General features: G+C 37.3%; 1 protein-coding gene and 2 pseudogenes across 1 annotated transcript; 1 reads left to right on the forward strand and 2 right to left on the reverse strand.

The window, feature by feature from the left end:
- The first annotated feature begins 66 nt into the window (after positions 1 to 66).
- Positions 67 to 22,645, forward strand: CCDC181 (coiled-coil domain containing 181). Its single transcript, XM_005902377.3, is given in 8 exon segments — positions 67 to 246; positions 6,813 to 6,952; positions 9,719 to 10,384; positions 10,387 to 10,474; positions 10,477 to 10,670; positions 15,186 to 15,332; positions 20,767 to 20,921; positions 22,300 to 22,645. Coding segments are annotated over 7 exon segments (1,530 nt in total). The 5' UTR covers positions 67 to 246; positions 6,813 to 6,835; the 3' UTR covers positions 22,463 to 22,645.
- Positions 22,646 to 24,873: 2,228 nt separating this feature from the next.
- On the reverse strand, positions 24,874 to 25,625 carry LOC102281924 (small nuclear ribonucleoprotein-associated protein N pseudogene; annotated as a pseudogene).
- Positions 25,626 to 25,747: 122 nt separating this feature from the next.
- On the reverse strand, positions 25,748 to 25,969 carry LOC102281646 (SNRPN upstream reading frame protein-like; annotated as a pseudogene).
- Between the last annotated feature and the right edge of the window lie 51 nt (positions 25,970 to 26,020).

A 26,020-nucleotide genomic window follows, 5' to 3' on the forward strand; every position in this document is an offset into this window, starting at 1 on the left:
CCTTGAGGAGCGCCTGTAGAGACAGGTGTTCTTCGGCTATGTTTTGCGCCTGCGCAGGCCCACTGCGCCCACATACTGAGAGGCCCGGATGAAGGACAGGGAGACGCGCCGTTGCCATGGCAGCCGGGTCCTGGCCGCTGCGGCTCAGGTGCTGGGGTTTCCCCTGCCTCATTGTCAGAGCTTAAAACGAGGAGAGGCGCACGCCCCCGGCCATCTTTGTGACTCCAGCCGCTGCGTCTTACACAGGCAAGAGGGGATATAGAGGGAGCTAAGGGAAGGATGATGCAGAGATATCTACGGAGGGAGGGAGGGTAAAGGGGTAATATTCTGGGACAGCTGGGAGGAAAGGTGGGTAGAGAAGCGAGTGAGACTTTGTGTTGGCGCCTCATCCTCTGAGTCTGGGGTCCACAGAGCTTGGCTCTGGCCCGGAAGCCTGGCAGTTTCGCCTTGTTTAGCTTTGTTTGAGGGAAGCCCCTTGGAGGGTAGCTTCATTTCTAATTTTTGTCATATTCTTTCGCCTCATCCCTGGGAGAGAAAAAAGTCACTCTTGAAATGTTAGTTTCCATGAAGAGGCTAAGACATTGAGTTAGTTGGTGGTACCTTGGGACCCTGTATACAAATGAAAATTACCACAGATGTTTGTAAAGTATTACTTATCATCATACTATGTGACAGATTATTATGACTTAAAAAGTATACTCATGGGATCACAGTCCTGGCAGGATGTAGAAGTAAGAATGGGCCATATGGCCTCAAGATGTTATTATGGGTTCGGTTTTGCTTAACTACTTATTTTATATGATAAAGAAGTTCTATTTGACGTTCCTCCCATTTTCTTAGATTTTGAGCTTAAAATAGTGTAAGACAGGAGTCAATAAATTAAAGTATGATTTAGTTTTTGAATCCTGAAAGAAAGTATCAAAATTGTGTGTATTTGTGGACCTAGTTGGGCTTCCCTGGTGGCTCAGACGGTGAAGAATCCGCCTGCAGTTAACGAGACCCCTGGGTTGGGAAGATCCCCAGGAGAGGGAGTGGCTACTCATTGCTTTATTCTTGGTTGGAGAATTCTACCAGACAGAGGAGCGTGGAGGGCTACAGTCCATGGGGTGGCCAAGAGTTGGACACCACTGAGCGACTAACACATGGACTTAGACACACAGTAAAAGATCTGCAGTCACATACCCACATGGGATTTAGCAGACACATAGGAGGAGGGAATTAATTTCTGTCTCTTGCTTAATAGTTAATAGTTCCCTATTAAGAGGGTTGTTCTGGCCTAAAACAGGTATATAGAATTTTGCTGATGATACACATTGAATGCGTGGAACTCATAAGGAATATGTGTTAGTTTGTGTATGAAACTGAATATGATTCAGTTTGTGTGAGATGTATTTTTGTTCCAGAATGTTTACTGTGTACCATATGGCCAGTACCGTGGGGATGAAGATTAAAAGAAGTGAAGGGTACTGATTATCCTGTGACGCATTTGAAAAAGGCTTAAGGGACTTGGTAACGCGAGTTTATGATATATGTTCTTTGTTTACTTGGGAACCAGCCATGGCTTTTTTGAAGTTATAGGGAAGGAATGGCACTTCTTGTTTGATGAACTTCATTTACTTCCCTGAGTCACTTCAACTATGGTTTTTTTCTTTTGAATTACGGCATAATAGTTTAATTTCATAATAACCTAAAAGTTTAATTTATAATTATTTGATTTTTATTTATTTTGATGATTCTGTGTTTTAGTTTTGAATTTGAGTTTTCACATGGTTGTGAGATACTTTGTAAATAATATGTATTTACTAAAGTTTTCAGGCAACCATTTATTTACAGTTGAGACAATGTTTTAATAAAACTAAGGGAAAGCACTGTTGAGTTCAGTAGAATTCTTATTCTAACAGTTATGTAACGTAAACATCTTGAAATAATAAATTTCCAGATTTCTGATCAGAAAATGAAGCATATTATCCTAAGGCATTTGTGACTGTGAAAAAGTTTTATTTATGTGTTTTGGGTTACAGTGAGTTTTAGTCTATTCTATCTACATCATTCATGACACCCTTACTTTGAATGGTTAGGTACATAAACACAACAGCTTGCGTGATTTAGCCTGTCTTGTGGCTTGTTGTTTAGTCTCTAAGTTGTGTTTGCAACCCAGTGGACTACAGCCTTCATGCCTCCTCTGTCCATAAGGATTTCCCAGGTGAGAAAACTGAAATGAATTGTCATTTCCTCCTCCAGCAGATCTTCCTAGTCCAAGGATCAAACCCGAGTCTCCTGCATTGGCAGGTGGATTCTTTTATCACTGAGCGACCAGGGAAGCTCACGCAGTGATAAACTCATTCTGGAATACTGATTTGTTTTCTTCAGATCACTTCAAAATATTACTGCTCTCAACCTCTGATTTATGAATTATTGAAGCATTACTTTGACTCTTTTAAGAAGTCTATTTCCTATTTTTTAGCTGAAAATAAATAAATAGAAGGAATTACAGTCCAACTAATACAGTAGAAATAAATTATAATTATGTGGTTGAATAATTAATATTTAGTGTACCTAAAACTAACTTTGTCTTGAGCGTTAAGGGGAAGTAATATTAAGAACTCTGCAGGGTAAAGGTGACATTTAAGTGAAATAGAATTTTAAGTCTTGAATTTAGTTATTCAGACAATGATCATTTATTTTATTTTTGACTTTTAAAAATATTTGTTTTTCATTGATGATTGGTTTACAATATTGGTTTGATTTCTGTCATACATCAGTATGAATTAACTATAGGTGTACATATATCCCCTCCCTCTCAAATCTCCCTCCCACCTCCTGCCCATTCCTACCCCTCTAGGTTATTACAGAGCCCCAGTTTGAGATCATTTATTTTAGACTACGCATTACCATGGTACTCTACATTTGTTTGAACATTCTCTTGAATTTCATAAGTTGGCAGTTTTTTGCTAATTTGCATGTTATAATAAAGGTTAAAATAAACCTTAAGGGTCATCTAGCTCACCTCTTTTTGTAAAGCTTCAGTCTCCCTTTAAAACATGCTATGATCAGCTTCAGAGCTATGTATAAACATTTGATCAACAGAGAATGCAGCTCACTTCAGGACAAGTTTGAAACTGTAAATTATGCCAAAATTTGCTCCTGAGTTTCTAGTCCTTGGTACTGGTCTTAATGTTTGAAATTATGCAAGTCCAACCCTTCTTCACAGAATGACTATTTAAATATTGTAAAGCAGTTGTCATGACTCTTCTTTAGGGGATTTCTCTTCTTTAGGCTGACATTCCTAGGGTTTTCAAGTAGTCCTCAGAATCTGACTTTAAGGCATTTTATTCTCATAACCTGCCTTTGTCCCTTCTCCTTGTCCTTTATCCCCTTTTCCCCTGGTTTACCAACCTCTGAATGTGTTCCAGTTTCTTTTGTTCTCTAAACTGTAGAAAACTGGATACAGAGCTTTATGTTATCTGTTCTTTAGCCAAGTCTCAGTCTTGGAGCCCATTTATGTTTTTGTTCTCATAATTTTTTAAATTGAAGTACATTTTATTGAAGTATTCTTGATTTACAGTGTTGTATTAGTTTCTGGTTACAGCAAGCTGATACACACACACACACACACACACATACACAAACACATAAATACACACACACTTATTTATATTCTTTTTCATTCTAGTTTGTCACAGGATATTGAATATAGTTCTTTGTGCTATGCAGTAGGGCCTTCTTGTTTGTCTGTTTTATATATAGCAGTATGTATCTGCTAATCCAAGACTCTTCGTTAATTATCTCCCACCCCCTTTCCCTTTTAGAAACCATATGTTTGTTTTCTGCATCTATGAGTATGTTTCTGTTTTGTAAATAAGTTCATTTGTGTCATACTTTAGATTACACATATAGGTGATATCATATGGTGTTTCTTTCTCTTTCTGCTTTACTTCACTTAGTAAGATAATCTGTAGATCCATCCATGTTGCTGCAAATGGCTTTACTTCATTCTTAGTTTTTGTGGCTGAGTAGTATTCCATTGTATATATGTACCACATCTTCTTTATCCATTCATCTCTTGATGGATACTGAGGTTACTTCCATGTCTTGGCTATTGTAAAGAGTGCTGCTGTGAACATTGGGGTGCCTGTGTCTTTTTGAATTGTCTCATTCTTTTAACTTATATCGCACATAGTACTGAAAACCCTTATCTCTTCTTTTAGCTAGTGCTGGTACAGCTAGTGGAAAGATGGCCTCCCACATGCTTTCATTATCATTTGATGGAAAAAATAGAAATCTTGCTTTAGTAAAATTGGTACCTGGTTAGGTGGTCTGGTCAAACTTTTTGGAAGAAATGAAGCTAATGGCCACAAAAAGCTTGTAGATATTTATCAAATCAAACATAATACCTCTCATTTTATATCTTTAAAAATATGCCTAGATTTCACATGTTCTTGACATCTGTACTTTCTACTTCCAGACAAGTTTTTAGGTAACTTAATCTTAGTGTTAGAGCAAGAAAAGGCAGGTATAGAAACAGGGTCCCAGGTGTTTGGGGTCCTGCGAATTATATTTCTACAGTTCTTTGAAATTGGACCTAAAATTCTAAGTGTATTTAGAGAGCATTGCTATTTTTGTTTTTGTTTTAAGTCAGTAGCAGAAAGTATGCAGATTATTGCTGTATATTTCTACCTCTGGCTATTTCATGACAATTAGATATACATAAACAATTTTCCCTCAAGCTTTTTCTTTTTGAAAAGATAATATGACATCAAACTGACCCCTTCTGTCTCCTTTTAGAACCTTTTCCAGGGGCACATTTATGTTCAGGTCATATTGGGAAATTCCATGTACTTTTATGTTCTTTTTCAGACTGTTCTCTTGTCTGGAGTAGATGATGAACTCTCATATCAATATTCAAAACACATCTCAACTTTCCTTGATATTTCCAATTTTAAACTTAGTTGCTTTTTAATTCTTCCTTCCGCAGTCCTTTATACCTTTGTTCCACTTACCTGCATTTTCAATTTATGTTTTGTCTACATTTGGAATGTATGTATTTGACTTACATTTGTCTTCTGTATCAGGGCTCAAGAGCATATTTTATAATTTTTAGAGACATGTTGTAGGTGTTCAACAAATAGGTTTGTTAACATTGTAATGTATATTCACATACATATATAGTATGCTCACACACACAAAGACATGTTATAGGTAAAGATTGACATGCATCTTTCATTTGAAAAATTATGGGCCAATAATTAGGGCTTGGAACTGACCTCAATTTTCAGATAACTGTATGGTTTGTTTTCTTAAAAATGACTAAAATTTATACACCATTTTCACAAACATTTATTAACTTTCACCTGACATTCTTATTTATTGTCACTGCCTTCCAGATAGTAGTAGGCATTACAGTTTGTTTTTTATATAAAAAAATATTTTATTTAGAATTTGACAGCAGTTTGACTTCTGTGGAAATTAGCTTTTACCATAACTAAGAGTCAATTGTTACATAGTTAAAAAAAAACCTCTCAGATCAGAAATTATAATTACACTGAATAAATTACCAGAAGGATTGAGAAACTGAGGATCACAATTAGTATAATCATTTTAATTTGAATATAAGAAAATGTGTGTGAGTAAGACTAAAAAGCTGATTCATCGGCTCAGACCTGGACAAGGAGTTTTAATGATTGGCAGGGGATGTGGAAAATCCTTCTCTGATACTCAGATAGTCTTCTTATATCTGCCTTATTAAATCTCCTTGTATATTAGGCTGTCAGGAATTGGGGGGAGATGCAATGGTTATTAGGAGTGGTATACCTAGAAAACGAAGATCATGGCATCTGGACCCATCACTTCATGGGAAATAGATGGGAAAACAGTGGAAACAGTGTCAGACTTTATTTTTTGGGGCTCCAAAATCACTGCAGATGGTGACTGCAGCCATGAAATTAAAAGACGCTTACTCCTTGGAAGAAAAGTTATGACCAACCTAGACAGCATATTGAAAAGCAGAGACATTACTTTGCCAACAAAGGTCCGTCTAGTCAAGGCTATGGTTTTTCCTGTGGTCATGTATGGATGTGAGAGTTGGACTGTGAAGAAAGCTGAGTGCTGAAGAATTGATGCTTTTAAACTGTGGTGTTGGAGAAGACTCTTGAGAGTCCCTTGGACTGCAAGGAGATCCAGCCAGTCCATTCTGAAGGAGACAGCCCTGGGATTTCTTTGGAAGGAATGATGCTAAAGCTGAAACTCCAGTACTTTGGCCACCTCACGCGAAGAGTTGACTCATTGGAAAAGACTCTGATGCTGGGAGGGATTGGGGGCAGGAGGAGAAGGGGACGACAGAGAATGAGATGGCTGGATGGCATCACTGACTCAATGGACGTGAGTCTGAGTGAACTCCGGGAGTTGGTGATGGACAGGGAGGCCTGGCGTGCTGCGATTCATGGGGTCGCAAAGAGTCGGACAGGACTGAGCGACTGAACTGAACTGAACAAATACCTAGAAAATGTCTGGCCTTTGTAAGTCTCTATTTTAGGATATACTGATATGTTTATTCTGAACATCCCATAATTTGTGTTTCTATGTGTTAATTAGCTTACCTTTAGCATTAATCTTGGAGAAGGAAATGGCAACCCACTGCAGTGTTCTTGCCTGGAGAATCCCAGGGACGGCAGAGCCTGGTGGGCTGCCATCTATGGGGTTGCACAGAGTCAGATACGACTGAAGTGACTTAGAAGAAGAAGCATTAATCTTCATACTCCATACTGCCCCTAAAGTGAACATGACGTAACACCTTATCTCTTTTAATCTTACAGCATTATTCTTTAACAAACAGAAAATGAATGAAAATAAAGATACTGATTCAAAAGACAGTGGAGAATATGAAGATGACTTTGAAAAGGACCTGGAGTGGTTGATTAATGAAAAAGAAAAAAGCGGTGCCAGCATAATGGAGGTACATATAAATTGCCAGCAGCATTCGTAGTAATCATATTAACAAGTGTTTTGTAGTTCTTGAGTTGTTTTCACATGTATTATCTCATTTAAACCTCACAAAATTTCTTTGATATACATAGAACGAGTAGCATTATTCCTATTTTAGACATGAAAAAATTGAAGCATATAGAGTTTAAATGTTGTGTCATAAAGCATAGGGTTAATTAGAGAACAGTGATTAAATTAGCACTTAAAGCTAAAATTATAATTAAAAATAAAATTATAATTTATATAATTCAGTAACACAATTTATTGCATCAGAAGTAAAAAGCAAATACAACTAATGTCTACTTTATGTGAACTTAGGTAAAATCAGGGGATTTACTTTCAATATACATAAAAAATAAAGCAAATCCTCAAAAACATGGTCTTTCAGCTAATATTTGAAACGTTAAGAGTGAATTTTAGGGGAATGACTATGCAGAAAAAAATAAAGGGTCAAAGACTGAGACACAGGAATATATGTAGAAAAAAGTGGATCCATTAATCATGATTCTATACTATTTATCAGACATGCAGTAGGGCTATCTAGGAAAATGAATCAGTTTCTGAATTATAGAAGGTTCTGTCTCTTTTTACTTATATACAGTGTGTATGTATATCTATACTATATGAGTATATATATATATATGCATACGTATTGACACTGAAAAATGAAAGAAAGTAAAAGTGTTATTCGCCCAGTTGTGTCTGCAGCCCGCCAGACTCCTCTGTTCATGGAATTCTCCAGGCAAGGATACTGGAGTGGGTAGCCATTCCCTTCTCCAGGGGATTGTCTTTACCATCTGAGCCACCAGAGAAGCTCCTACTGACACTAATTATATATAATTTTATTAAAATATATAACTATTATACATAATATAATTAGTGTCACTAAATAGGGAAGTAATGAAGAAAAGGACCAAGACTGGGATAAGACAGGTGACTTGAGAGGGATGTTGATCAAAGTATTTACAGCAGGAGCCAGTTTGAAGAGGGTTAAGGAAAAGACTACAAGGAGATGAAGGCTGAAGGTTTTGTTATCACAACTCTCTCTTGGTTCTATCTTGCTTTCTTATGCAGTGGAGAAGACAGATGAGATAGATAACATTTGGAAAAGGCAACAGAGTAAGAAGTGAAGACTTTTCTAAGATGGCTTTTACATGCTGGTTTTATGCATCTTTAACAGAAAAATAATCAGAATGAGTAGAGGAAGAGATGAAAGAAAAGTGAAAGTCGCTCAGTCGTATCCTCTTCTTTGCGACTCCATGAATTGTAGCCCGCCAGGCTCCTCTGACCATGGAATTCTCCAGGCCAGAATACTGGAGTGGGTAGCCATTCCCTTCTCCAAGGGATCTTCCCAACCCGGGATCAAACCCAGGTCTGTCACACTGCAGGCGATACTTTACCGTCTGAGCCACCAGGGAAGCCCAGAGGAAGAGATACCAGAGCAATAATGCTGAACCAAGGTCTCATGACTAGCAGGGTATGAGATCCACAGCACAGGGTTAAAGAATTAGAGAAATTATAATGATAATTCATTGCCTTATTGCTTATTCATTCATTGAAAAGTAATGATCACTTGGCCATGGTGTCAGAGGTGGTTCTAGGTGCTGTGGATACAGCAGTGGTTAAAACATAGTGCTCTAATGAATCTTGGTCATTTCAGTGGATTATTAAAATCACTTTTTCCCTTTGAGGCTGATAGGAAAAAATGGATGACAGAGAAACAGGGGTGAGGGTTAGGGGAAGATTTTATTGTAGTGGATTTTAAAAAGAAGTAAAAGCTAAAGGAGAATTTGAAAACAGATACTGTAGAAATGAACCAGAGAATAAAATAAGGCTAAAAAGAACAATTACACTGCAGAGATCTTAGTTTAATTTTAGTTACTTGGTAGTCATTTTAGGAGGCCACGTTGATTTGCTTATTGGACTTACAGCAGTGTTGTCCAGGTTAGGAAGAAGAGGCTCTTAGAATTGGTGACTAAGTTAGTAAAAGAGGAAGGGAATTTTAAAGGGCTTGACGACAGCAGGACATAGTAGCCATTACTTAATAGATGTGGAATAGGGTTTTGTGAAAATACTGGTTCATGGTTCATGTGGGATTAAATTTTTTAAAAAAAGTAAGACCAAGTTATATAATGGTGTTTAACATAGATTACTGGAGCCTCTGAAGATAATTGAGGAAGGAAAATCTGATCCAGAGGTAAAAAGTGACTTGGAATTTGGGTATAGATCATGCAGAAAATAGCAGCAGTAATAATTTGAAAAGATCATAGGAAACTCCGAATGATGACTTGACCAAAGGCTGTGACCTTGTAACGGTCCTGGGGAGAAAGATATCTTTTTGAAAAAGTACAAATATTACAAGGAGAAAACATTTAAAAGTATATTCTTCTGAAAATGTAAAAGGAGGAACATTTTATAGAGGGAGGGATAATAATATTGTACTGTTTGTAGTTACAGTTTTATACATTGGCATGGAATCTGTAAAAAAAGTAATCACTCTAGTACTTAGCAACATCAAATTCAGATTTAAATTTTTCCCCAATTTTTTTGCTTTTTTCCTTGGGGAAGTAAAATATGAATTAGAAAACTATGAGTGATAATATGAGCAGGAAGCATGTAACTTTTCCCATTCATAAAATAAATTATGAGTATGAACATCCATTTTGGATTGTCTACATATGAATGGACAAAGAGTCTCAATTTTTACTGAAAATGAATCTCATCTCTCTTTTTCTAGATGGCTTGTGGGAATGAAGAGAATATTAACCAAGACTTAAAAGAGAATGAAACAGAAATAGAACACACCAAGCACCTTTCTGATCCTGATAAATCTTTGAAGGATGAGGTTTCACTGAGAAGAAATGACTTTATTTCTGTACCAAGTATTCAACCTTTGGACCCCATATCAGATTCAGATAGTGAAAACTCTTTGCAAGAATCCAAACTAGAAAGCCATCAAGACCTGGAGGAGGAAGAGGATGAGGAATTAAGGAGATATATTATGGAGAAAATTATACAAGCCAACAGACTTCTACAAAATCAAGAACCAGTGAATGATAAAAGGGAACGCAAACTTAAATTCAAGGACAAATTAGTTGATTTAGAAGTTCCTCCTCTGGAAGACAGTGATACTTACAAAAATTATTTTGAAAATGAAAGTAATGTGTCTGGAAAACTGTCACAGTTATGTATTTCCAATGAATTTAGACAAGAAAATGTGATCCTGTCACTTACTGATGGAAATTGTGAAGAAAACAAGGATAGGAAAATCCTAATGGAGAGAGATGGAAAGTTTGAACTTGTGAATTTACAAGACATTAAGAGTCAGGGGGTTTTGCCTCCCATTAATAATGCTAATAGTACAGAAGGTGAACCTCAGCAGTTGTCACCCAGATCTCCCAATTTGTCTCTGTCAGTGGAGTCAAGAAAGAAGAGCCAGTAGCCAAAGTACATGCTCTTGCTCCCTCATCAACAGAAGAGCCACTGACTTACATCCTCAGCCACCACCCAACCCCAAGACTTACCCAAGCTCTGCTGTCAACTCAGATCGAAGTAAGGGGAACGGAAAATCTAACCAGAGGACCCAGTCTGCAGATGTGTCTCCAGCGACCTCAACATTCTGTCTCTCTCCTCGACAGAAAGAACTGAAAAAACGACAAGAACAAAAGAGAGAAAAGCTGAAGAAAGAGGTGAGAGCACAAGTGGGCCTTATATTGAAAGTAGAATATGTTTCTATGTTTTATAAATTCAGTAAGAATTGACATGGTTCTTCAAATGTTTGGATACATGCACTTGCTTGTTTTTTCCTGTTGTTAAATTAAATGGTTAAGTGTTAACAATCTGTATTTACGGAACAAGCACCCTGATTACCCTGGTCCTTTCTTGTGAAGATCACAAAAGCATAGTAATAAATGACTTGTGTTAGAGCTAGAGGAGATCTCAACGATGGTTTCATCTGATCCTTTCCTTTTAAAGGTGAGGCTCAGAGAAGTTAAGTGACTCCTGAAAATAATCTCGATATGCTGTGCTGTGCTTCATTGCTCAGTTGTGTTTGACTCTTTGTGACCCCCTGGGCTGTAGGCTGCCAGGCTCCTCTGTCCATGGGGATTCTCCAGGCAAGAATACTGGTGTGGGTTGCCATGCCCTCCTCCAGGGCATCTTCCCAACCCAGGAATCAAACCCAGGTCTCCCACATTGCAGGTGGATTCTTTACCATCGGAGCCACCAGGGAAGCCTATGAATACTGGGTGGGTAGCCTGTCCCTTCTCTAGGGGATTTTCCCAACCCCAAACTAGGGTTTCCTGCATTGCAGGTGGATTCTTTACCAGGTGAGCTATCAGGAAAGCCCAATTTTGACATGAGATAGGAGAAAATCAGATGTCAGATGGACAAAATGAAGGCACAAATTTGTTGGGGTTTAGAAGGCAACAAAGGAATTAGATTATAATTCTCTGGTGTGTGTGTATGTGTGTGTGTATATTTCATGCATCTTCCAGGACTACTGGATGGAAGAAATTTTCACATATTGAGGTATGGGGAATCCTGGCTTATACATGATTTGTCTTGAACGTTGTGCACTGCCTGGGAAGCCTCTTATGCTGACTAGGACAGCCTGCTATTTGAACAGCCCCTCTGCTTTCACCATTGGGAAAAAAAAACCCCAGTACTTACCAGATTGTTTAGAATGCCTCCTTGAAGATAGGATAAATGCTCCCCACCTTCCCATGACACTCATGCTGGTTCTCCTTTGAAGATGAGGGCCCCTTCCCAGACACCAAGGCCGTACTGAATTACTGTGTACATGTTAATCTGTCTCTTTTGAAACCTTGAAGGAATGTACCCCTGTCATATTTGATATTTCATGTTCTTTGTTCTGACAAGATAAAAGACTGTGGTTCAGGCATCCAGAATGGAGCTGGGTGGCCATTGTGGATATGGTTTCAGATGTGTTCCTGTATCACCGAGAACCTGAATTTTCTGAACTGCGTCAAACTCAAGTATATCACCAGACCTCTTCAAAATACCATCTGCCAGCTTCAACCTGATGGTCTCAAGGTCTCCCCTTGTAGTTATTTAACCATTTCAGATACCAGCCAATCCTTGCTTAAGAAGCACCATTATTTTTTGCTAGCTTCAATCCTAATCCTGACAAACAACTCTGTGATTTGCATTTTTTGCCTATATATATGCCTCCCCTATTTTGTAATGCCGTGGAACACAATCCAGATGCTTATTGAATTTGTGTCTCCTGGGCAATAGTCCTCAGTGTGGCTGGAATAAAACTCTTTTCTGTTCCTCTTATAGATTGTTATCAACACTACATTTTCTTGATTTCAGGGATTTTCGTTTTAAGAATAGAGCCTAATAACCTAACTGAAATGTCTCCAAGATGCCCTACAGAATCCAAAATTATTATTTTGAGGGGGGGTTGCTCCTAAAGAGAATAAAAGTGTTTTATAATTGAAACTTCTAAGTACTAAAATGGGAATTTTCTCTGAACTACATAAATCAGTGCCCTGATTCTCTGTTTTACTGAATACCAGATAGCATTAAGCTGAACCACATAAAATGTCTACCTGAAAATACCTAACGGCAAAAGAATCACAGTTAATAGAACATAAGAAGAAACCTTAAAGATTATTTCATAGGTGAAAAACTAGTCCAGAAAATTTAAATAACTTTACCAAAGTCCCATGACGTGTTTGTAGCAAAGTAGAAATCCCAGTTTTCCTGTCATGTTGAGAAGTTGCTGCTGCTGCTAAGTCTCTTCAGTCGTGTCCGACTCTGTGCGACCCCATAGACGGCAGCCCACCAGGATACCCCATCCCTGGGATTCTCCAGGCAAGAACACTGGAGTGGGTTGCCATTTCCTTCTCCAATGCATGAAAGTGAAAAGTGAAAGTGAAGTCGCTCAGTCGTGTCCGACTCTCAGTGACCCCCATGGACTGCAGCCCACCAGGCTCCTCCATCCATGGGATTTTCCAGGCAAGAGTACTGGAGTGGGGTGCCATTGCCTTCTCCATTGAGAAGTTGAGAAGTGGTATATTTTCCACTTATGTAGGAAATGATCAATGGAAATTTCTGGCATTTAAATCAGGAACTCAAATTAGCAGAAAAAGATTAAGAAATGAAGTTACTAAGAACATGTTGTAACCTATAGCACACTTTTAGGCAGGAAATCTGAAAGGGTGCATACTAAGTAAAATTTAGCTTAGTTGGCTACTGAAATCTGAACTCTTATTAGACTCAGCTTCCTTGGTTCAGGTATATAATAGGTACATAAAAGGATCTGTTAACTCAGAACTGCATGGTAATATAAAAGAATTTGTTGAGAATAACTGAACTACTTGTTTGCTGCATACACACATACATGTTTACATGTGTGCTTCTGTATATATTTCTGTAGAAGTTATATATGAGGTTTTATATAATGTCAGTGTCTTTTTCACTAATGAACTAATGGTAATCTTTAATGGGTATGACTAATGGATAGTTCGTTTTTCTTTTGATCCTCTTTTTTTGGGTGTCACACACTTTTTTGGGATATACTTTCTCATGTCAGGATCCTCATAACTAAATTTCACTTTGGTTATGTACTAGCTCAATTAAGTGCTAAGACTTTAAAATATTTTCAGCTGGTTTCAGGAGAAGGCTTTCCTTTTTGATGCCCTGCAAAATATTTCCTAGGGGCAAATAGGGCTGCTCTACTCCGTCTCTCTACACTAAGTGCATCATCTCACTGTTCTCTTTGGCAGCTGCAGTGTCTGTGCTTTGGCTAATATCATCTGTTTAATCCAGATGTCCTGTCTGGAAAAATAATTGTCCTACAATTATTCATGCAAGGCATCCCAAATCCTTTGGTAAAAGGGAGCTAAAATAAATATAAAGTGTAATACTTAGTAAATTCACATATTATGTAAGCTCCATTATAAGGGCTTAGAAAATGGTATACAAGTTTTTAAAGACATTTTATGCTATTAATTGTATAGAATTTTTCCTTCTACATTTTGTTCGATCAAAAAGGGCTTGGTATACTGTCAAAACACATGGAAAGAACTCTGAATTCATTATTTGAAAACAGTTTAAGCATGGATTCTATCATTCAGTTTATTTCCATGCTAAAATTTTAGTATTGAAAGAGACTTATGAGCTTGTTAATACAACTTCATATTATAGATGAGAATACTGAGTTAAAGGGTTTGCCTGAATTAACATAGTATGATGGCAGTATGATTGTTACTCAGATCTCTTAACTTCTACCATGGTGATATTTCCACTAAGACTTGCTGCATTGCTCCCAGTTACTGTTTTATAGCTCTTCATAATTGGTTTAAGTAAATACCTCCCTTCAAGTTTAAGTAACTCTCTTTTATAACATCACTTTAATAATTCAGTTAAAGAAATTCATTTTGTTCTTATAGTTAACTGTTTAAATATTTTTATGATAGCAAAAATGTTACTTTATGGATATACACTAGTTGAAAATGTTTTTAAACATTATGATAAAAAATCTCCAACACATATGAAGGTACAGTTAACCCTTATGTCTCCATTACCCAGATTCAAGAGTCATTGAGATTTTGGCTTATTTGCTTCATCTCTTCCTTTTTTGGCGGAAGTTTTTTTCAAAGCAAGTCCTAGACAACCAATCATTGCTCACTTGTACACTTCAGAGATGATTGTATACTTCAAAAAGAAAATGATAATAGCACTGGTTTCGTAATCACAATGTCATGTGTCACAATTAACAAATTTAACAATAGTCTAAAAATGTTTAAGGCATTTATAGTGCTTCTGTAGACACCATATTCATGCTTGTAGAGTGAGAGAGAGAGAGAGTGTGTGTGTGTGTGTGTGTGTGTGTGTGTGTTTGGGGCAGTCTTTTGCATAGCTGTGGTTTTTGAGGAGTTAAATACCAAGAATAAACTAGGAAGCAAAGGAGAGATCCAAGAAATTCTTGAACAGCATGTTGCATAGTGTAGATTTATGTAATTATAGACTTTACCTCTGCAATTTATCTGAAGTCTTCCTTTTTTTCCCCTAAGAAAATTGGAGGCCCTGTTTTCTTTAGGGAGGCCCAATTTACAGATGGAAATTTTTAGAGGGAATTCTAATGTTAGATATCAAAATATCTCTCTCTACTTTGATAACATATATAATTTTATTAATTTTTCATTAGTGTGTTTGGATATTCTTTCCCCCAGGAAGATCAAAAGAAAATAGAAGAAGAAAAAGAAAAGAAAAAAGAAAACGACATGGTATTTAAAGCATGGTTGCAAAAGAAGAGAGAGCAGGTCCTAGAAATGAGGAGAATTCAGCGAGCAAAGCAGATTGAAGACATGAACAGTAGAGTAAGTAGTTCTTCTTCATGAAGAATAAGTTCATACATATATGAAAGCTGGATTTATTTACAGAAGGGAGTCTGACTATCAGACTAAAAGCCTAAAGAATAAGTAGAAAAAATGGTCCAAGAACTACCCTTGCAAAAGATGCAACATGCAGATAACTTTATTACATAATTAAATTCTAAGAAGCCTTGTAAAAATGAAATGACTCTTATTTTATTCAAACAGTTAAAGCACAGAAAAAAGGAAAGCTACCAATTAATTTTTTTCAAGATATGTAACTTTGATATTTAAATAGGACAATGTACACAAAATCTCTACAGATTGGTCTCACTTAAGAGTAGATGTATAGGAATCTTATGTGAAAACTAACAAAGCCATCATATTATTTAATTTTTTAAAAAATTTGAAATATACAAAAACCCCATAAGAAAGTAAAAAAAAATCATCTATATCCCTACTATTTAAAAAATGTATATAAACTAAAGGAGAAGGCAATGGCATCCCACTCCAGTACTCTTGCCTGAAAAATCCTATGGACAGAGGAGCCTGGTAGGCTGCAGTCCATGGGGTCGCTGAGGGTCGGACACGACTGAGCGGCTTTATTTTCACTTTTCCCTTTCATGCATTGGAGAAGGAAATGGCAACCCATTCCAGTGTTCTTGCCTGGAGAATCCCACGAAGAGTGGAGCCTGGTGGGCTGCCGTCTATGGGGTCGCATAGAGTCAGACACGACTGAAGTGACTTAGTAGTATATAAACTAAAAATTGACAATTCAATCCTAACCCCTTCCAGGCTCATCTCCTAGTGGTAACTGCTTTTAACAGTGTGCTGCAAATCCTTATAGCTTTTATTTTTATTTACATGTTTATCTGCTAAAAATGTATTATGTGGTTGGGTTTTTTCACTTATTCATCAAGGATGTATTTTTAGATCATTGCATTTAGATCTCTTTTCAAATAGCTCCATGATATTCTACTTTCAGATGTAACTTATTAAACCATTCCTCACTTGTAGATATTTAGATTGATTCTAATATTTCTCTATTAATTAACAGGGCTGTTGTGAACACGTAAATTCTATAGGAGAACATCAATATTCTATAAGAGGGTTTCTTGGAAATTTATGACTTATTGGATGTCCAGAATGAAAGTTGTGGTTAAATATGCAAAGTTAGCCTCCTAAAAGTTTGTATTAATTTTTAGTCCCTCCAGCAGTATGTAAGAGTGAATGTTTAATATATCCTGTCTAACACTGTATGTAGTTTATTTTCTTATTTTTTTCAAATTATTAATATATATGAGTGTATATGAGGATGTGTTTTCTGTGAATTTCCTATTTGTAGTCTTTTCTTTTTTATTAGTTTTATTTTTCTTGTGCTTAGTTTCTCAGTCATGTCCGACTCTTTGCGACCTCGTGGACTCTAGCCCATCAGGCTCCTCTGTCCATGGGGATTCTCCAGGAAAAAAAACTGGAGTTGGTTGCCATGCCCTCCTCCAGGGGATCTTCCCGACCCAGGGATGGAATCCAGGTCCTCCTGCATTGCAGGTGGATTCTTTACCAACTGAGCCACCAGGGAAGCCCAAGAATACTGGAGTGGATAGCCTATCCCTTCTCCAGGGGTCTTTCTGACCCAGTATTTGAACCAGAGTCTCTTGGATTGCCCGCAGTACAGATTTTAATCCTTGTCTATTATGTCTGTAAATATGTTTTCCTTGACTAACAAAATGATGTACTTTTACATTATTTATTATGCCATTTATAGAAATTTAGCTTTTATAATCTTGGGATGGACAGTATCTTTTCAGGTAGTAAACCTGAAACCATGAACTAAAAGAGAAAATATTGAGAAATTTGACTCAAACTGTATAGTAAAATAATAGCATGCTATAACCAAGTACAGTTTATTTTAGGAAGGAAATTATGGACCAATAATAACAAATCTATTAATATATTTAGTACAAAATAGGTAAATAAAAAGAATTTGTCTACATTAAAAGATATAGAAAAAGTATATACTCATATTTACTAGCATTTATTTTTAATTTTTTCTAGTAAAATGTGGATTACAGGATAAATACTATCTTAGGAAATACTATAGGCATACCCATTAAAGTCAGAGACAGGTAAGCCTCCCTTCTATAATAAATAATTTTATTCTGGTAGTTCTATCCAGTATATTAAGAGAAAAGGAAATGAGGTAGTTTTTACGTGTAGCAATTCAGTTTTCCCAATTCCATTTATTGAAGAGACTGTTCCTTCCTCATTGTTATTGTTGGTTTCTTTGTTGAAAATAATTGACAGTATATGCATGGGTTGATTTCTGTGCTCTCTATTCTCTTCCATTGATCTGTGTCTATTCTCATGCCAGTACTATTAATATACTATTTGATTGCTTCAGCTTTATAATATAGATAAAAATCAGGGAGTGAGATGCTTCCAGCTTTGTTGTTCTTTCTCAGGATTTTTTGGATCTTATACAGATTTTAGGAGTTTTTTTCAATTTTGTGAAAAATTCCATTGGAACTTTTATGTAATGAATTTTAGATTGCATGGACAATTTTTAGATAGTATGGACATTTTAACAGTATTAATTTTTCTAGTCCATGGTCATGGAGTATCTTTCCATTCATTTGTATCTTCAGTTTCTTTCATCAATGTCTTTTTGCTTTCAGCATATAGTCTTTCACCTCCTTGGTTAAATTTATTCCTAGGTACCTATTTCATTCTTTTTTCATGCTATTTTACAAGGCCTTGTTAATTCTCTTTCAGATAGTTTGTTTTTAGTGTATTGAAACACAGTTGATTTTTATATATTGATTTTGTATCCTGCAGCTTTACTGAATGGTTTATTCTTTTTTTTTTTTGTGGGGAGGGGTGAAGTCTCTAGGGTTTTTGTATATAATAATAATATGTAATGTGCAAATAGAGCAATTTCACTTCTTTCTTTCTAATTCAAATGCCTTTTATTTCTTTTTCTTGTCTGATTGCTCCAGCTGGATCTTCAAGTATGTGTTGAATAAAAGTAGTGAGAATGGGGATTCTTGTCTTGCCCCTGATAGTATGATGTTAGCTGTGGACTTGTGATATATAGTCTTCATTATATTGAGGTATATTCTCTCTATACCCAATTTTTGAGAGTTTTTATCATGAAAATATATATTTTGTCAAATGCTTTTTATGCATCTATTTAGATCATCATATGATTTTTATCTTTCACTTCGTTAATGTGTATAACACTGATTTGTAGATTTGAACCATCCTAGCATCTCTGTTGGAGAAGGCAGTGGCAGCCCACTCCAGTACTCTTGCCTGGAAAATCCCATGAATGGAGGAGCCTGGTAGGCTGCAGTCCATGGGCTAAGAGTTGGACACGACTGAGCGACTTCACTTTCACTTTTCACTTTCATGCATTGGAGAAGGAAATGGCCACCCAATCCAGTGTTCTTGCCTGGAGAATCTAAGGGACAGGGGAGCCTGGTGGGCTCCCGTCTCTGGGGTTGCACAGAGTCGGACACGACTGACGCAACTTAGCAGCAGCAGCAGCAGCATCTCTGTAAAATCCCACTTGATCATTGATGTATGATCTTTTTTAATATACTGCTGAATTAGCTTTTCTGATAGTTTGTTGAGTATTTTTACATTTAAAGAATTCATCAAGCATATCAGCCTCTAATTTTGTTTTCTTGTATTGTCTTTGTCTGGCTTTGGTATCACAGTAATTCAGGCCTCTTAAAATGGATTGGAAGTGTCCTCTCCTGTTTATTGGAAGAGTTTGAGAATGATCGGTATTAATTCTTCTTTAGATTTTCTGGAGGCCATCTAGTCTTGGACTTTTGTTTTGGGGGAGATTTTTGATTATTGATTCAGTTTCATTACTAGTAATCAACCTGTTCACATTTTCAGTTCTTCCTTATTCAGCCTTGGTAGATACTATGTTCCTAGGAGTTTATTCCTTTCTCCTCACATCTCCCATTATTACTGTCTTTCCTTACCATACTTTTCTTTTGAACCTGACATAACAGTCAATCAATCCTATATTTCATCTTATCTTGAACAACACTGCCCAATACAATTTTCTGTGATGATGGTAACACTGTATCTACACTGTCCAGTAAAGTGGCCACTAGCCATAATTTGATTGTTAAGTACTTAAAATGTAGCTAATGTGACTGAGATACTGAATCTCTAATTTTATTTAAGTAGTTACTTGTGACTAGTGGCTACTGTATCATACAGTGCAGGTATAGAATGTATGAGAAAGGGAGCCTTGTTTCCCCACCGCCCCCCCTACCTTTGATGCATCCTAGTAGCTCTGTACAGGTAGATACTGTATGTAGTAGATGCTCTGTAAATATCTCTTGAATGAATACCCATCAGTGAGTGATACCCATCAATCCTGTCTGACCCTGCATTCCTAACTCTTTTAATCTATAGTTGCAGATTGAACACTTTTTAGTAATCTCCAGATACTCTCAAATTTTCAGGTGTTCAGCAATGGTCTTGTAGGTCCATAGGACCTCTTCACAAAGTTCTGCATTATACACCAAAGATTCTAGGTTATATAAATTATATAAATTAGACTGGAGCATACTTGGCAGTATAGGCTACAGATAAAGGAAAATGCAAGGTGTAGAAGCTCTCTATCACAGAACTCAGATGTAGCAAAAGGATTAAATGAATGCATCTTTTCCTTTTGTATTCTAGCCAGGCCATGAGTCATGCTTTTTCCAAGGCTGAAGAGCTGCAAAATCTTTCCCTTTGCTCTCTTTACTCTCCCAAATAAGAGCTCTTTCAGCTTTTGAAAACTCCTTGAGGATAGTATCCATCATAAAGTTTGAAGAACCATACAATAAGCTATTCCCACTAGCCCATTCTTATGACAAAATCCTCATGGCAATTATCCTTATGAAAAAATTCTTATGGTTGAAAATCCTCATTGCCATGCTCCATAGTAATAATTGCATTTTTGGAGATGGGCTTGGCAGATGCTCTTAAAAATGAAAGAAGAATTTAAAAGAAAGGTTGAATAACACAAATGTTGGGTCATTGGTTTTCAATTCCATTGGAGCTTCCATGGAGCTTACTTCAGTAATTGATACCAATACCTCACTCATACTGACTTTATATGCTTGTGTCGGTGTGCAAAATTATTTTATTTGTCAAAGGGCTCAGTTTTGAAAAGTTTGCCAATCACTGCATCTTGACATTCTCCATTTATTGATTACCTCAGTAAGACTTTTGAAAGAAGCCAGAGGGCAGTGAGTGTTGATTCAGAGGTCATATATTTGGTTTGGATGCTAAGAGTGCAAGTAATGAGACTGGTATTATTATGAACAGCTGGTGAATAGGACATGTATTCTTACAGGGTCCTATTGGCAGAGCCTTAAAAAGTAGTTTTCATTTCTTTAAATTAAGCAAAACTTACTTTTGCGAACAGCAGGAAAACAGAGATCCACAGCAAGCTTTTCGATTATGGCTTAAAAAAAAGCATGAAGAACAATTGAAAGAAAGAAAGACAGAAGAACTGCGAAAGCAAGAGGAGTGCTTAGTCTTCCTTAAAGGAACAGAAGGCCGTGACAGGGCCTTTAAACAGTAAGTCAAAGGAAGGGCGTTTCCCCTCCTCCTCATGGGCAATTTAGAAAATTATATAGTCAATAAAACTTAAAAAAAAATTAATCCCTTATATTATATACCTATAGTTTTAAAGCCACAGTTTTAAATTTAACTCCATACTTTGCATAATATCTATACCATTCTTTCAAGATATGTTTTAATACTAAAACTATTTCTTAATGGCACCAGTGTGATAACTTTTGATAGCCTCCCATTGATTGATTGATTTGTTCATTGCTTGGAGAAGTGGGCCAAAGATTGGTTACAGCTTCTCCTACTTAGTCCTCAGAAAACTGAATAAAGAGTTGCACTTAACCAGTAAGTATTTTTTCTGTAAAGAGGAGGAAGATCTGTACAGACCAGATGAAAAGGGGATTTAGACACCTGTTTTGGTAATTGAAGGCAAACCCAGTCTCCTTTCAGTTGCCTGGGTAAGAGTGTAATACCTGGCTTATTCTGAGGAAACAGATCTGGCTTCATAAGTTTGCCAGCAAGACTTGGGAAAGGGAGTGGAAATTTAGTCCACTGTTTGAAGTTCATTTCTTTCTTTTCTGCTATCTTCCTCTTTCTTAGTTTCTTTGCCTCTTTCTTTCCTTTCCCTTCCCAGTTGACCCCTAAGGGACTGCATTTAATTTGCTCAAACTACTATCCAATTCAGGACCACCCAACATTGGATGAGAGGTTTCTTAAGTCTCTTTTATGCTAGTGCAATCATATAGTTGTTTGGATTTATTTCTGAAAACATATACACACATGCACACACCACATATGCACTTTCATACCAGAGATGTAATATATATAGTTATTTTTAATGTTATTTAACCTAAGCAAGCTTTATAGACTTAAATTTGTTAGAATGTTGATATTTTTCTTCTAAGGCTTATTTTTCTATTTTAAGGAGGAATTATTTTATTCACTGAAAAGCAGGAATTCTATGATTTCTCTACCAAGAATAGCAAGGCAGCATTTCTGCATACTGCTAAATAAATTATATGGAACCAGTCAAATACTTAGTTGTTTAGAAAATCATATTTTAAAAAAGATTTAAAAATCATTTTACATATGACCTATGTATTCCACATGTAAAACAGTTTCTAAATCACTTTAAAAAGTTTTTTAGTTGGCAGTTTCATTATAAGACAAACTTAATTCAAATATTTGATTGTAAACGTTACCATGCTTTCCTAGTGTGAGCCTTTGGTATAAGAATGAAAATTTTCAGTTAATATTAATTTGTGTTGAGCAGAGCATTTCAGTATAAAGAAGTCCAATTTCCTATAATTGTCTATAGTAATAAATGTAAAGTGTGAAGATATATTCAGGCTGATACCAGATCTGATTATGTCTCTCTCTACAGATGGCTAAGAAGAAAACAGATAGAAAAATTAGCAGAGCAACAAGCTGTCAAAGAAAGAGCTAGACAGCTCCGACTAGAAGCAAAGCGGTCTAAACAGTTACAGTGCCACCTATATAATATGTCGGAAGCCAAATCTTTCCGTTTTACTGATCATTACAACTGAAGGTATTTATTAAATCTTCATTTGGAAGCTGCTGTCCTCAAAATTTTGGATATCATTTCTTATGGCCTGTGTGCTTTGGTTATACTCTAAATTATGGAAGTGCTACTTATCTTTTGGTGGTGTTGATGGTGAATTTGTCTTATTTCCTTTAATAGAAGAGCAAAATAAATTTCTTATCTTGCAGCATTGTAATGTGTTATACCATCTTAGTCCATGTAAAAAATTGAACAAATGAACTCTACATTCCTTTACTTCTAAGTTATTTTAACATTTCTAGCTGAAACAAACACAAAAAAGGGACAGGTACCTATTCTTAGTTCCTATTATCATTTAAAAAAAAACTGCAGTAGAACATTTCATAAGGCAGGAGAAGTGACCTCTTAAACAAATCTGGATCAAGGCCTGATACACAGTCCTAATTATGTCAATTTGGAATAGCTGTAGCAAGCTAAGCAATAGGTTAGGCATACTTCCACATGTTCTTTAAAAAAAAAAAAAAAAATATATATATATATATAACTATTTTGGGTATGTTATACAAAATCATACAGCTCTTATTGAGAGTTCATAATGTGCCTGGTATTGTTGTAAATGCTTTACATAAATAATTTGATCTTATAACAACTCTATTAGTCATTCTTGTTTTGCAGATGAAGAAACTATAGAGTTGAGCAGTTTGCTCACAGATTCTGAGATTTGTATGGTTGCAGAATTCTTTCTTTCAGTGTTACTATAAAGCTTACATACCTTGGTAGACATTTGTAATTCCACATATGGGGAAACAGTATCTTTGATGTGTGTAAGAGCACTTGAGTGGAGGACAAAGGCAAACATACAAGTGTGATGGAGAGTGGAGAATTGCTGTAGGAGTTCTTTAAAAGCTTCAGAAGACAGGGTTCTTAACAACTGGATATTTGTACCTTAATCACTTGACCCTAAATTAGAGAACAGAATTATTCAATCCTTTCTCTGCTTATTACAGCACTTTGAGTGTATACCAGGCAGTTTAACTTTTCATTATAACTAGTCTTGTGTTGTTTAAAGTTTATTTTTAATGATAAGAACCAATTTGACATTTAAGTATTCCACAACAGTTTTACAAAATGGGCTGCTGAAATTTTCATAAGGATTGCAGTGAATCTGTCATTTGCTTTAGGTAGCATTGCCATCTTCATGAGACTGTGTGTGTGTGTTAGTTGCTTAGTCATGTCCGACTCTTTGCAGCCCCGTAGACTGTGGCCCACCAGGCCCCTCTGTCCATGGGATTCTCCAGGCAAGAACACTGGAGTGGGTTGCCACTCCCTTCTCCAAAAGAAACTATGGAAAGAAAGAAAATGAAGTTGCTCAGTCGTGTCTGACTCTTTGCGACCTCATGGACTGTAGCCTACCAGGCTCCTCCATCCATGGAATTTTCTAGGCAAGAGTACTGGAGTGGGTTGCCATTTCCTTCTCCATCATGAGACTGTCTTCTAACCCATAAACACAGCATGTCTTTTCATTTAGTGCAGCAATGTTTTATAGTTTTCAGTGTATAAGTCTTTCACTTGCTGTATTAAATTTATTCATAGATATTTATTTTTTGGATTCTATTGCAAATGGAATTGTTTTCTTAATTTTATGTGTTCTATACTTGAAACACAAACAGATTTGTGATTATTGATGTTGTACCCTGAAACATGGCTGAATTTGTTTATTAGTACTAAATTTTTGGTGAAAATTTTTTGAATTTTCTCTGTATAGGATAGATGGTGGTGGTGGTGGTTAGTTGCTAAGTCATGTCTGATTCTTGTGACCGCATGGATGGTAGCCCACTAGGCTCCTCTGTCCATGGAATTTCCCAGGCAAGAATACTGGAGTGTGTAGCCATTTACTTCTCCAGGGGATCTTCCTGACCCAAGGATCGAACCCACATCTCTTGGATTGCACGCAGATTCTTTATGGCTGAGCCACCAGGGATGCCCATGTAGGCTAGGTATCATCTGCAAATAGAGATAGTTTTAATTTTTCCATTCCAAATGGGATGCCTTTAATTTATCTTCCTTGACTGATTCCTCTGGCTAAGACTTCTAGTATAATGTGGAGTAGTAGTAGTGAAAGTGGACATCATTTTTTTTCCACATGTGTCTATTAGTTGATCTTAATGTAGCAGTGCTTCCCTGGTGGCTCACATGGTAAAGAATCTGCCTGCAATGCAGGCGACTAGGGTTTAATCCCTGGGTCGGAAGGTTCCCCTGGAGAAGGGAGTGGCAACCCACTCCAGTATTCTTGCCTGGAGAATCCCATGGACAGAGGAGCATGGCAGGGCACAGTCCATGGGGTTGCAAAGAGTCGGACACCACTGAGTGACTAACACTTTCACTTTCATTAATGCAGCAGAGGAGACAAAAGTTCACAAACACTCCACATATTTCTCAAGACTCATTGCCGAAAAAAAGTGACTCAAAAGGATCAGTAGTACCCTCAGGTCTTAGTGGATGCTTTCTTGGAGGAGGTGAACCTTTTATTCCTGGTGAAGGGGGTCCTCATTCCTGGAGGGGGCATGCCTGTTGATATCTCTTGAGTAGGAGGAAGGAAGTGGTGGGCCCATGGTGGTTTCATACCAGGTGAAGGAGCCATAATTCCTGGAGGTGGGGTTGCTTGGTCAACTGATGGTGGCGGGGGCAGTCCCCCATCCTCGTGGATACTACTTGGGGTTCAAGCAGTGCTGGCAGGAGCAGCAGCTGCTACTGTGCCTCCTCCTTGTGGGGTCACTACCTGTTGGGATGACCCCTCAATCCCTTGGACAGAGCCTGCTGTTCCAGCAGGGGCCTAGGGGATCGGAACACCAGCTGGAACATCTCTGCTAACTGCTCTGCCAACCCCAGGGCCTCCTGCAGCTCCAGCAAGAGGTACCAGAGCAATGCCAGTATCGTTCCCTCCAGAGTCATGGAAACCAAGTTTCCCCACAGAGCAACGCTTGACCCCAAACTCACTTTTCTTCATGCTGGGGCTGTTTCACATCCGTTGGCTTAATCCCCCTGAACTCATCACAGTCATAGAGGGTGAAGTTCATATGTTTGTCAAAAGCCTTAAACGTACCAATGAAGATCCGGCCATCTTGCAGGATATATTCTATCCTATGGTATGTGTGCTGCAGCACCTTGCTGCTCCTTCCCACAGTCATGATTGCTATTCCACCAAATCCAATGCCCACAGGAAAGATTTGGGATCCTTAAGACCTAAGAGAAGGCAGTTTTGTTTGATTGTTTCTTTTGGAATCAGCCACCCAGGTGTTCCAGTACTGCTTTAACCATTTCTTGGTGTCTCAGCTAAGAAAGCTCGTTTCAGTTCTGCCTGGAAATCAACCACAGGTACTTGCTGCTGCTGCTGCTGAGATTACCTCAGGTACAGGTGACACTTCTGGTTGCTCCGTGAGGCTGTCCTTCTACGTTTGACTTGGACTTCCACCTCCAGTACTTGCTTTTCCATAGTCCGTCTCAGGTGTAAATGGTCCCTGGCTTGCACCATCACACCACTGGCTGCTCCTCAGAACAGAACATCTCCAACTGCTACTCCACT

This window comes from Bos mutus, chromosome 16, assembly GCF_027580195.1.
Source record: "Bos mutus isolate GX-2022 chromosome 16, NWIPB_WYAK_1.1, whole genome shotgun sequence".
Lineage (NCBI taxonomy): Eukaryota > Metazoa > Chordata > Mammalia > Artiodactyla > Bovidae > Bos > Bos mutus.